This window comes from Tachysurus vachellii, chromosome 1 (genome assembly GCF_030014155.1).
Source record: "Tachysurus vachellii isolate PV-2020 chromosome 1, HZAU_Pvac_v1, whole genome shotgun sequence".
NCBI classification, from domain to species: Eukaryota; Metazoa; Chordata; class Actinopteri; order Siluriformes; family Bagridae; genus Tachysurus; species Tachysurus vachellii.
In genome coordinates this window covers 14,692,290-14,704,614 of record NC_083460.1, presented here as the reverse complement: position 1 = coordinate 14,704,614, position 12,325 = coordinate 14,692,290, and the positions used below count along the sequence as shown (strand labels likewise).

At 42.3% G+C, this 12,325-nt stretch overlaps 1 protein-coding gene across 1 annotated transcript; it reads left to right on the top strand.

Annotated features, from left to right (window-relative positions):
- The first annotated feature begins 3,083 nt into the window (after positions 1-3,083).
- Positions 3,084-10,370, top strand: inhbab (inhibin subunit beta Ab). Its single transcript, XM_060873881.1, has 2 exons — positions 3,084-4,326; positions 8,453-10,370. The coding sequence occupies exons 1-2, from the start codon at positions 3,885-3,887 to the stop codon at positions 9,247-9,249; spliced, it is 1,239 nt and encodes a 412-aa protein (XP_060729864.1). The 5' UTR covers positions 3,084-3,884; the 3' UTR covers positions 9,250-10,370.
- The last annotated feature ends 1,955 nt before the right edge of the window (positions 10,371-12,325 follow it).

The following is a 12,325-nucleotide window of genomic DNA, read 5'->3' as shown; positions in this document are numbered from 1 at the left end:
AATCATCTTTGATAGACAAAAAAACAGACAACTATGAACAGATGGAAAGTACGATATGTCGTTCTGTAATTAATACAATTGACCTATACGATAGGAGGTTTTTTTAATGGGACCTTGAAGTGTTTAAATCTTTATTTAATGCAAAGTGAAGTGAAAGTTTCATATCAGTTACATATCAGTAAAACATGAAGTTTATAAATGACAAGGACATCATTACTCACACCTGCACACACACACACGCACACACACACACATCGTAGTGAGAGTGTGTCAGCTTCAGAGAGGAGCTACTGCAGTCAGTGGGATGTGTGATGGCACCTTATGGGCAGTTTTCAGAAATAGCATGCTCACCACACACACATGCGCACAAAGACACAGTCAGTCATACACACTGCCCAGGCAAACATGTGGCTGTGCTAAGAATATGATTTTAAGGAGTTATATACTTGTTTGCTTACGAACAACATGCTCAGAATAGATGTGATGATGCTGGAGGTTAGAGAGGAGGGATGCCCGTGTGCTCTGCCCACATCACTGACAGATCAGCTGCTGTATTTTAAAGTTAGAAAGTATAGCAGCATAGGAAAGTTACAAAGTTTGAGAGTTTCCCAAAGCTAAACAGGATCACAAGATGTGGAAAATATGCATCTCTGGTCCTGACTAAATATCTTGACAGTTACAACTTTTTTTCTCCACATCATATAATGATCACCATAATCTGCTACAGAAAGAGAGAACATTCCCGAGTATATGTGGAAAAATTAAATCTTTGCCAGAGCAGAGTGAAAGTTCTGAAATCTAGAATTCATTTTTTTCATCTAGATCAAATGATTTATTCTGGTTATCGTTGTGGCAGAGCCAGAATCTGGCGGGTGTGGTGGGTGACTCTGGGTAAACACATGTACCAGGGTCAAAGTAGACAATGTTTTCCCTACTGGCAATCTACTGCCATGTTTTTGGAGGTAGCTGGAGAACATGGCGAAACTTCATACAGACTGTAACCAAAGCTCTGGACCAAGAAGCCAGAGATCTTGGAGCTGTGAAACAGAAACACCTCCCGAGGTTGAATACAAGTGGTCCAATATGAGGCCTGTCCCAAATTCTTGAGTGTTCTGAGTACATTAGGCGGCTGCACCATGATTATGTCAAGAACTTGCGGCAAGATTTACGGTGGCATTTCAGATACGGCCTTAATATCGACCAAAGATTATTTTGGTATATTTTTTTGGATTTGATTTTGAGTTCTTGGCAACAGCACTCTGAAAACACTAACTGTTCCAAATACGTCTATACCTCGATGATGTCACCGACATCCTGGCTTGAATTAAAACCACAGGGTTTAGGGTGCCATTTGGGACAGAGCCTTACGATGGACCATGTTTTTCCACTTAAGGTCAATAAAGGCTTCAGTGCAAATCCATTCACCTTGGTTTTCTAGAACTTTCTGACAATTTACAAAGAGAACACATCCAAACACTGCAGCCTAAAAGACACATTAAAGATCTTAAAAACCCCTCAAACCTGAATAATGGTAATATATTCATACATTCTTCTTAATCACGCTGTTTTTTGAATGCATATTGTAGAGTCTTCTAAGTAGGGATCCACCCATTCTGATTCTGGTATAAATGTATCCCTAGTGAGCAATCCAGAGGTGATAGAGGTGAGGAAAAACTCTCTGAGAAGATATGAGGAAGGAAGCATGAGAGATACCAGGCTCAGAAGTGAACCCATCTTCATCTGGATGACACCAGTGCACTTATAAATCACTAAATCTTTGTTAGTCATTATAAATCTCTTCTACATCCGTGTATTATATGGTCAAAAAAGTATTGTGATTGTGTAACCAGGAACGAGGAAAGGAGCATCCAGCTTATTTCTAGATCTTATCATGGAGTCTATTCTGTTCTGTGGAAGTAATTTAGTGTTCACCGAGACATGTGAGTGAAAATCTGTTCATAACAATTGAAATCTTTGGTTTTACGGTTTCTAAGCGGTACCATCCACCGTAATCTCATGGATCTTTATGCTGTCCATGTGGCACCATTCCCAACAGCAGCAAGTGGTGTTCAGTTGATGAAATCCAGCTAAAAGTGAGGCATCAGGTAGAGAGAGAGAGAGAGAGAGAGAGAGAGAGAGAGAGAGAGAGAGAGAGAGGTAATTATTAGCTCAATCAATTTAGAACCAAATAGCATTTACAAGGTGCAAACATCTTAGTTTATCTCTGCTTCTGGTTTTGCACGTGGTGTGGTGTGTTTTCTCACTCTCAGTCTATCTCATGTTCGCAGGCCGTGACCGAGCAATTGTTTTCTTCACATCTGGTCTGAGCACATCTGGAAGTTTTGTTATCTGGCATAGTCTTGAAGGAAAGTAAGATGGAGAGATCAGGATGGATTGATGCATGTTTTGTCTTTATTTTTGTATAGGGAGAGTTTTATAGAAAATAAACAGCACAGCATTAACGAACAGTCTTAGTCATGATGATATTCACGTCTTATCGATTATTTTATGATTTTTATGATTGAGAAACTGACCTATTGTGAATGTGGACATCTTCTATTAGTGAGAGACAGAGCTTTCTAAAATTGTTTCACGTCTTTTGGGAACTTTTTCCACCGAATGATATGGTGTTACAGGGGATGTACCACAAGAGGGAGTCATGTGGTGTCACTCTCACGCCTCCTGTCGAGAGCAAAGCTGCATTTGGCACAGGTGGAACCTGTCACAGGTGTCATGTTTCTGCTCTGTTCCAGCATCATCTCATCACATAGACCTGTATTTATTTCGGGCCTTTTGAAAATAATAAACAAGTTCATGTTCAGTACGTTTTCATTTCTGCTTGTGAGCAAAGGGCTGGGATAAATAGTAGTGCTATTTTTAACAAAGTCCAACAGGTGACATGACATATGTTTGCATCACTCCTGCGAGCAGTCAGACTCTCGGTTTAATGATTAAATGTTAAATATGTAGCAAACTGGAGGTTTGGGCCATGTGGCCTATGATAATGTCCTGCAGAGTAGTTAATTCGGTGCAGAGAACACCCCCAGCGGTAGAGGAAATGCCCAAGCTGTGCTTGTGTGTGCATACGAGAGAGACAGAGAGACACGGCACTTGAATGAGTCTGTGTGTGTTGAGATAGCTATGTCGAGCCTTCGCCTCTCCAAAACACTGCATCCCGGGACGGAGTTAAAACACCAAGCAGGACAGCAGCAATAGATCAGAGCTGGAGAAAAAGAGATGTACAGGCATGAGGAAAGTGTGACAGAGAAAGCATGCGTGAGTGAGTGTTAGGATCTTTCTGCCAGGGAAGAAAAAAAAAACTGTTACACATATTACTGGGGGAGTTGCAGTGAGAGAGAGAGAGAGAGAGAGAGAGAGAGAGAGAGAGCAAAAAAAGGAAAGTAGAAGTTAGTGACTCAGAAGTAGTGAGGAAGATAGTAATAAACTGAGAGGGAGGAAAGAAGGGGGAGGAAGGTATAATTACAGAGAGAGAGAAAGCGAGAGGGTACACACATTGGAGACACAGGGAAAGAGGGAGAGAGACAGAGAGAGAGAAAGAGTCAGAGAACTGTCTAACCCTGCCCACTTTCTACAAAGCCATTCAGCTCCGGTGTAACGAGCTGCACTCTGTCAGGTTTCTCCTCTCCAGAGCTCTGCCATCTCTGGTCTCTACAAGCTCTCTGGACCAAACTGTAACCAGGACCAGGACTAAAAACACAGAAGCTCCAGGACTGTGACGACAGATTATTGTTCTCCAGCATGTTCACACCTTTTGGATCAGGATTAATTTAGCTTTCTATCCACGTTCACTTTTTTCCCTGAGGGTGGCTGGGCGCTCGTCCCCTCTAGCTGGCATCTGATCGCGAGAAGCGGCGGTGCCCACAATGCCCTCTCTCACCCTGCTGATGGCTCTGGCACTGCTCCTCTCAGGCTGCCTGTCCGGGCGCTGTTCCCCAACACCCTCAGGAACGCAAGACACGACTCCTTTAGAGAGTGACAGACAGACAGGTTCTCGGGGATCTGAGCGGCAGGAGGAGGGTGGTCTGTGTCCATCCTGCGCCCTTGCCCAGTTAGACAGGGATTCAGAGCCTGGCATGGTTGAGGCGGTGAAGAGGCACATCTTGAACATGCTGCACCTGAGTGCACCGCCCAACATTAGTCATCCGGTGCCCCGCGCTGCCCTGCTGAATGCCCTGCGCAAGCTTCATGTGGGCCATGTCACAGAGGATGGCACGGTGGAGATCGAAAATGATGCAGAAGAGTTTGGAGGACATGGTGCTCCAGGTGATGAGTCGCCATCTGAAATCATTACCTTTGCAGAGCCAGGTGAGTAAAAAAAAGTGGGGTTTGGGGGAAATAGCTATCTAGTGGTCTGTTATCTAGAGAAGTAGTCCTGTTTCTTATGAGGTATGAAAGTCTCTCATCAAGCAATGCAGGCGCGAGTGTGAGAGAGATAGCTACCAGCCAGAATGCTACAGAAATAAACACATGCTATCCAGCTGTGGAACTTCCAGCTAGGAAACTGTAACGATCTGCTGTGCTTCTGACAGAACTGTCTTCTGGGCAGCTCTTAATCTTGGGCTTTGTTTGAAGTTGCACTTGTAAATCCGCTATTTGTGTTAGACGTACATCATGGAGATTTACATCCAGGGATTAGTTCTAATTAAACAAAATCACACTTGTAGATTGAGAAACCCCACCTGCTTTAAAAAACCAAAAGGTTGCAACTTAGTCATCACTGGTAAGACAAGCAGCATTTGTCGTTGAGGATTAGAGTGAGCTTGTAACTATATTTATGCCCAAGTTTAAAGCACCATTTGACTGCTTTCTCATGCAGACCTGTAGTTAAGATTTCTCCAAGGCTGTCTCTACCTGCTGTGGAGCTGCCGCTTTGCTCGCTCGAGGCGTTCTCTGATTTGTGACATTGCTCCTGTAATCACAGCGTAGCTCTCAGACAGGAGGATGTCATCGCTGCCTTCAGCACAGCAAGGGGAACCGGTCATTAAAGAAAAGTGTGCAGGCTTGCAGAATACATTGCGGGAATCATTAATAGCCTCAGCGGCTCCGGTACAGTTAGTGTGGGATGACCGTAGCTGCAAAGGCATTCTGTTTTTAATTGGTTCCTCATGACTTATTTATAACAATGTCACCAAGCCACAAATCAGTATGGCTCCTTTACAGAAAGGGGGGTTATGCCGTTTTTTTTTGCCCTTAAAGTTTGCCCACCAACCTGACGGAATCCTTTTTTTGGGAGCGAAGAGGTAACATTTCTCTGGTAGATTGTTTCTAGAAATAACGAGTAGGATCTATTTTTAGTGCACAAAGCTCCATTGTGTACAATTTGCCCTCTTTGCGTGCCTAATAGTGTTCCTATGCATTGATTAATTGCAGATTAGTGTACACGAACGCAAGCAAGCTTACATAAGAGCCTGTAGCTATAAATAGCCCCCTTTCAACGGACCTGTGGTTGAAAAAAAGGGACCCTTCTACATCTTTATGAGATCAGAGGGCGATAACGATACTCCCGGCAATAGGGCACAGAGGGTGGCCACTTTGCATCCATACAAACATGCAAGGTTGTTAACTGTACATAATTATTCCATTCATCAAAATATGTGTCCCGATAATTGCTCGGGGATCAGCCGAGCCTGGGGGAGTGGCAGAGGGAATTCTTTCAGTACTTACTGAAAGAAAAAGGAAAGAGCGCGAGAGAGAGAGAGAAAGAGGCTCATCCTTAGTCCTCCCAAATGAGCTGGAGGCATCATTAACGTGATTGTGGCATTCCCAACTCAGGAAATCTGAAGCAGCTTCTTTGTGTGTAGGGAGCTTTATTTACAACTGTTGTGATTATTTGCAGCACCCTACAATACCTCTCCAATCAAACTAGTTCCATTCAAGCCGCCAGCTCATTCATGAAGAAGATGATAGACAAACTGAGAGAGAGAGAGAGAGAGAGAGAGAGAGAGAGAGAGAGAGAGAGAGCATTTTAAGCCAATGCTCAGTCATTTTCCCTCTTGCCCTCTTGCCCATCAAAACTGGCCATGCAGAGATGGTACAAACCACTCATCCTGAGTCTGTGTAAACTTTATCAAAGAGAGAAGACCAGGAATTTCAGATGAAAACAAAGTGCTGAAGCAATTCCTGTGAGGGATGAAAGCTTCATTCATTTATATTCAGTAAACTCTCTATCCTGGACAGGGTTGAGATTAATCTGGAGTCCATCTCGGATACACTGGTTGTGAGGTGGGAATACACCTTGAATGGGAAGTTCAGCTTTTAGTCTGACCCTCCAAATTTGCTGTCTGATTTGCTTTAAATAGAGTTTACTTTAAATTAGAGTTTAAATAAGCGTTTTGAACCCATAAGCACTTTTATTTGTGATTGACTGTTTAATAAAGATCTCACATTGCTTTTAAGTGCAGCAGCACAGCAGGATGATGTGCTCCACAGAAAAAATGGGCACAGGAAGGCAGCCTCATGATAACCCTAAGATGACCACTGGAGCTCTGTGTGTTCAGTGGACGTTTCAGGGGGTGTGACCCTGTGTTTACGTGCTGAGACTCACACGTGACCTCTGTCACTACCAATGAAAGGTTATACCAGAGTCCACAAAGAGGAGAGAACGGATGTGAGTGCAAGTGCCAAAATTTGTCACAGCAAACAGAACCCTGTAGTTGAAGAAATAAAGTCCAGCTTGCTTGCAGTTCTGACTGTCAAATCTTGTTCAAACAGGAACCAATGTCGATAAACCTGAGTTGATAACGGTGCCGTAGTATCCCTCTGCTATCGTTAACTCATTATATAACAGATAAAGTGTGTCATTGACCTTAAATCAAAATGACAAAATGCTTACCTGTGTTGCTTAATGCCATAAGGGATAGGAAAGTTAAAAATTTCAAATTCAAAACTAGCCCCTGCTTTTCTCTCTTTTTAAGTTATTTAGGCAAAACTACAGACCCACTAGAGACTGTATTTATGCCCTACATTCAATTTCCTAAGTGTTTTTGGATTTAATTAAATCTCAGCTCATTTCTGTCATGCTTATATATAAAAAGCTGTAATGTTTTATTTAATTAGTGGTTAGCACATTTGCCTCATACCTCCTGAGTTAGGGGTTGGATTTCCAACTCTACCCTTTGTGGGTTTCTTCTATGTACTCCAGTTTTTGCCCCCAGATCAAAAGCATGTGTCCCAATTTATGAAGCTTAGGATGAAGAATAAAAATGTAAGGTTATGCTCAGAGTGAACTGGCTGACGTTTATATAATGTTACTGAGCCCTGTTTCTTGCCAACACTTCTGAGAGTAAAATCAAAAGAAGGCCACTCCATCAGTCATGCAGAGTGAGAAGGAAATTCAAAGCTTAGTAAAGTCGGCCCTCCATCATCGTGACATTCGATCTTTCACTAAGCAGTGTGTTTGACATTGTTATCCACCATGGATAGGAAAGGTATCACTGCTCTGCTTTGTTTTAAAAAAAAAACTGCTTCTGATGTCAGATCTGAAGAGCCTTCTAAGATTTCAGCCCTAGTGTGAACATTTGGTGAGAGATTTTATGGAAGATACAGGTCAGCTCCACTCTGCAACCTGGGGAGAGCAAGCACAAAGTCACGAATGTAATCAGTGGGTTATAGAGCCAGATTTTCTCAGGGGAATAGCATCATTGCTGCTACATTGTTAAGCAATGCCTGGATAACCTGTAGCAACTGAATTAAAAAAAAGGTCGAGAAATTCTTTATATATATATATATATATATAAACCATAGTATAGGCCAAAACTTTGTGAAGTTTTGATATTTTGTGTGCTTTCCTTACCAATATCAGGTAACACATCATATATCTTAAGCAGACATGTTGACTAAATAGTTGGAATGTACACTAACTCATTGCTGTTGATGAGAGTGAGCTGTATCTCAAATCAATAAATCATGTGCTGTAACTGAATCAGAGCAGGCTTACAAACTTACACAGTCATGTGCAAGTTATTGGGAAGGCCCTTGTCATAACACGACACTCTTTATGTACACAAACGGAGTGCCAGGATTTTAGCAGCAGGAAATGTTTTTATGGAGAAGTACTAGGTGTTGACGAAGGATTGCAGATGGTGGGGAACAGCTCTGACACTCTCAGAGAGTGTTTGGGTTCCGTTAGTGGTGTTAAGATTGGACTGGGATCATGATTCCATGCAGCTGTTGCTAGAATGCCAATACAACAAACTAACACCAAATTATTCCGCTCATTTACCTGTAAATCAGCTTTTTAAATCTTGGGAATAGAAACTTGAGTGAGGCTCATGGGCATTTTTGTAAAACAATATCATACTGTGAATCATGAGAAAAGGTTACGTTATTTGACTCTACTTAGTACATCAAGTTCTCCTAGTTCTGGATAATGAAATACCAGTTTTACAGCTCTAAAGTCTGACCTAATTTCTTCCCTTTATGTCTTTGGCAGTTGATGTTCCAGATACGGTAAAGTTTGACATCTCGAAGGAGAGTGCCCCACAGTCTGTGGTGGAGCAGGCCAATGTGTGGATCTTCCTAAAACTGTCAAAGGGAAGCCACACCAAGGGTAAAGTTTCCCTTCAGCTCCTACAGACCCCGAGTGTGAGCACAAAGTCAAATCCAGACTCCCAGAATGAGGTGTTGGTCTCTCAGAAGATGGTGGATTCCCGGCGTAGTGGCTGGCACACCCTGTCTGTCGGAGCCAGCGTGCAGGCACTGCTGGACAGGGGTGGCGGAGAGCTGCGTCTTCGCGTGTCGTGCCCGTTGTGTGCTGACATGGGTGCAGTGCCAATCCTCGGTGAAGGAAAAGGAAATGAAAACTCACAATCTCACCGCCCTTTTTTGATGCTGGTGCTACGCCTGGCTGAGGAACGGCAACACCGTCGCAGCAAGCGTGGCCTTGAGTGTGAAAGCAACATGCGAGCATGCTGCAAACGCCACTTCTACGTTAACTTCAAGGACATCGGATGGAGCGATTGGATCATCGCGCCCTCAGGTTACCATGCCAACTACTGCGAGGGTGAGTGCCCAGGCCATGCTGCTAACATGGCAGGTACGGCACTTTCCTTCCACTCCACCGTCATCAACCACTACCGCATGCGTGGCTACAGCCCATTTGCAGGGATCCGGTCGTGCTGCGTTCCCACTCGTCTCCGTGCCATGTCTATGTTATACTACAATGAAGAGCAAAAGATCATCAAAAAGGACATCCAGAACATGATCGTAGAAGAATGTGGCTGCTCATAAAATTAATACAAATAAAAACTTAACCACAAATCTTGTGGAACTGTTCAAAACTGCTTAGCCAAGGTCAAAGCACATATGTGGATTAGCAGCCTAGGCTGGCCCACAAGCATTTCTCGAACTGTTATTGTTTTTGACTTGAACACTCTCTGTTCATGAACTGTTCTATTCAGGACTCTTGATTTGAGTGATTTCTGTGGCACTTTCATATAAATGTAAAAAAAAAAATGAAAAAGAGGCGTAATATATTTTTGTTATTTGAAGGGAAAGCGGAAATATGAGGGAACAGATGCATGGTCAGGATAAAAATGTTGTTCCGTGTTCTCTGCGCTGCAATAAAAAGAAGCATCTCGGAAATATGAACCCGAGGGGAAAAAAAACGAACTATGCAACTGGTGTTATTGGATGTTCATTTTGTCATTCATGTTTTATGGTTTTTTATTTTTAAATTTTCCAACAAAAAATAGTTGGTTGTATTTCTGGAAAAAAAAAAATACTTGAAGAAAAGTAGTTGGACCAACTACTGGAGCCAAACTTATTATTTTTCCTTATCATTACCTAGAAATTATGAATGTTGACAAAAAGTGATCAAGATTTGCACTAAAACAACATTCTTATATGAACCACACAAGAATACGATGTACATTTGGAACTTTATATATAGAATACCAAAGATCCTACATATTAGCTTTCAGAATAATTCCTCACAACGCCCAGCTCGACTGTGGTATTCGCCCGATTAGCAACAATACAAATACACAGCCAACTAAAAATATCATTGTCAAATCCAGTTTTCAGTTTTTCTTAGTGTTTCCTAAATGTACAGTTTTCATGCAAATTTATAGTCCAGGTGATGATCCAATGCCATGATCATACAAACCCACATCATGACACCATGCACCAAGATAAAATATGAACTTTCCATGAACGAAGATGACTGAGAAATAAACCACGATATGTTGAAGGAAGGTTTTGGATGTTGAACATGTTGACTTTTTAATGTATAGATCTCTAATGAGGTGACACGATGCATTGTTGTATAAAATGTGCTTGTTATGTTTTATATCTAATTTATTTTGCAGCATACTCTTTGCTTCACTATTAAAGCTGAACTGTAAAGGTAATCTTCTTGTGCTGATCTTTTGTTTATTGATAAATTTAGAGATTTAGCCAGTTGGGGATAATTTAAGGATTTGCAGCTCTATCCCTTGAGGTTCATGAAGCTGGAGTTGATTTGTTCGTTAGAGGGTTTGATGCTTAGCAGATGGAGTGGAAGTACTAAAAACATTTTCTGACTAGGAAAATGGAGAATGTATTGAATTTCCAATGAATTTTTTAATTTTTGACAACCGTGCATGGCAAACTTGAAATTCAACTTCTCAACCCAATATTATTTAGAGTTATGTAGCTCTATATCATCATAGATATATTCAGTGGAGTGAAATAGTGCAACTATCTAACCCATTTTATGTGAGTCTAAAAACACCTTTGCTTGTAGATCTCTTTTTGAGCTGACTTTCTGTTTAAGGATAAGAGTGGCAGAGCCGAGGTGCAGAGGTAATTACTGCTCAGCAAATTATCACTCAGCAAATGAAAGCTATCTAGTTCTCTTTGGGACTTTTCAAAAAAGCTTTTCTTGCCACATTAGCGATGTGCACTGGGACTGAAATCCACTCACTCACTCATTTTCTACCGCTTATCCGAACTACCTCGGGTCACGGGGAGCCTGTGCGTCTCAGGCGTCATTGAGCATCAAGGCAGGATACACCCTGGACGGAGTGCCAACCCATCGCAGGGCACACACACACGCTCTCATTCACTCACGCAATCACACACTACGGACAATTTTCCAGAGATGCCAATCAACCTACCATGCATGTCTTTGGACCGGGGGAGGAAACCGGAGTACCCGGAGGAAACCCCCGAGGCATGTGGAGAACATGCAAACTCCACACATACAAGGTGGAGGCGGGAATCGAACCCCCAACCCTGGAGGTGTGAGGCGAACGTGCTAACCACTAAGCCACCGTGCCCCCGGACTGAAATCCAGTGTGACATAACAAAAAAGTGGCAGGAGTGAGAGTTTTTTAACTTCCATGTGGGCTCTCAGATATGAAACAAACCCTGTTCATTACCATGGGAACTTACTGAGCCTAAAACATTACTTTTTCTATATTTTAGGAACTATAATGCCACTAGGCAATATCATAGACAAGTTCAAACAAAAATATAAAGTGTGCACACAGACACAATACAGGTAATCAGCTATTCCTGGAAATAGTCATCCGAAATCCTTTGGGATCGAGTAGGACTGGTCAGAAATGCTTTAGGATTGAGTAGGACTGGTCAGAAATGCTTTGGGATTGAGTAGGACTGGACAGAAATACAGTACTTTGGGATTGAGTAGGACTGGTCAGAAATGCTTTGGGATTGAGTAGGACTGGACAGAAATACAGTACTTTGGGATTGAGTAGGACTGGTCAGAAATGCTTTGGGATTGAGTAGGACTGGACAGAAATACAGTACTTTGGGATTGAGTAGGACTGGTCAGAAATGCTTTGGGATTGAGTAGGACTGGACAGAAATACAGTACTTTGGGATTGAGTAGGACTGGTCAGAAATGCTTTGGGATTGAGTAGGACTGGTCAAAATCATTTGGGATTGGGTAGGACTGGGCTGAAATGCTTTGGGATTTATTATGACTGAAATGCTTTGGGATTGGGTAGGACTGGTCAAAAATCATTTGGGATTGGGTAGGACTGGTCAGAAATGCTTTGGGATTGAGTAGGACTGGACAGAAATACTTTGGGATTGAGTAGGACTGGTCAGAAATGCTTTGGGATTGAGTAGGACTGGTCAAAAACATTTGGGATTGGGTAGGACTGGGCTGAAATGCTTTTGGATTTGGTATGACTGAAATGCTTTGGGATTGGGTAGGACTGGTCAAAAATCATTTGGGATTGGGTAGGACTGGTCAAAAATCATTTGGGATAAGGTAGGACTGGTCAGAAATGCTTTGGGATTGAGTAGAGCTGGACAGAAATGCTTTGGGATTGAGTAGGACTGGTCAAAAATCATT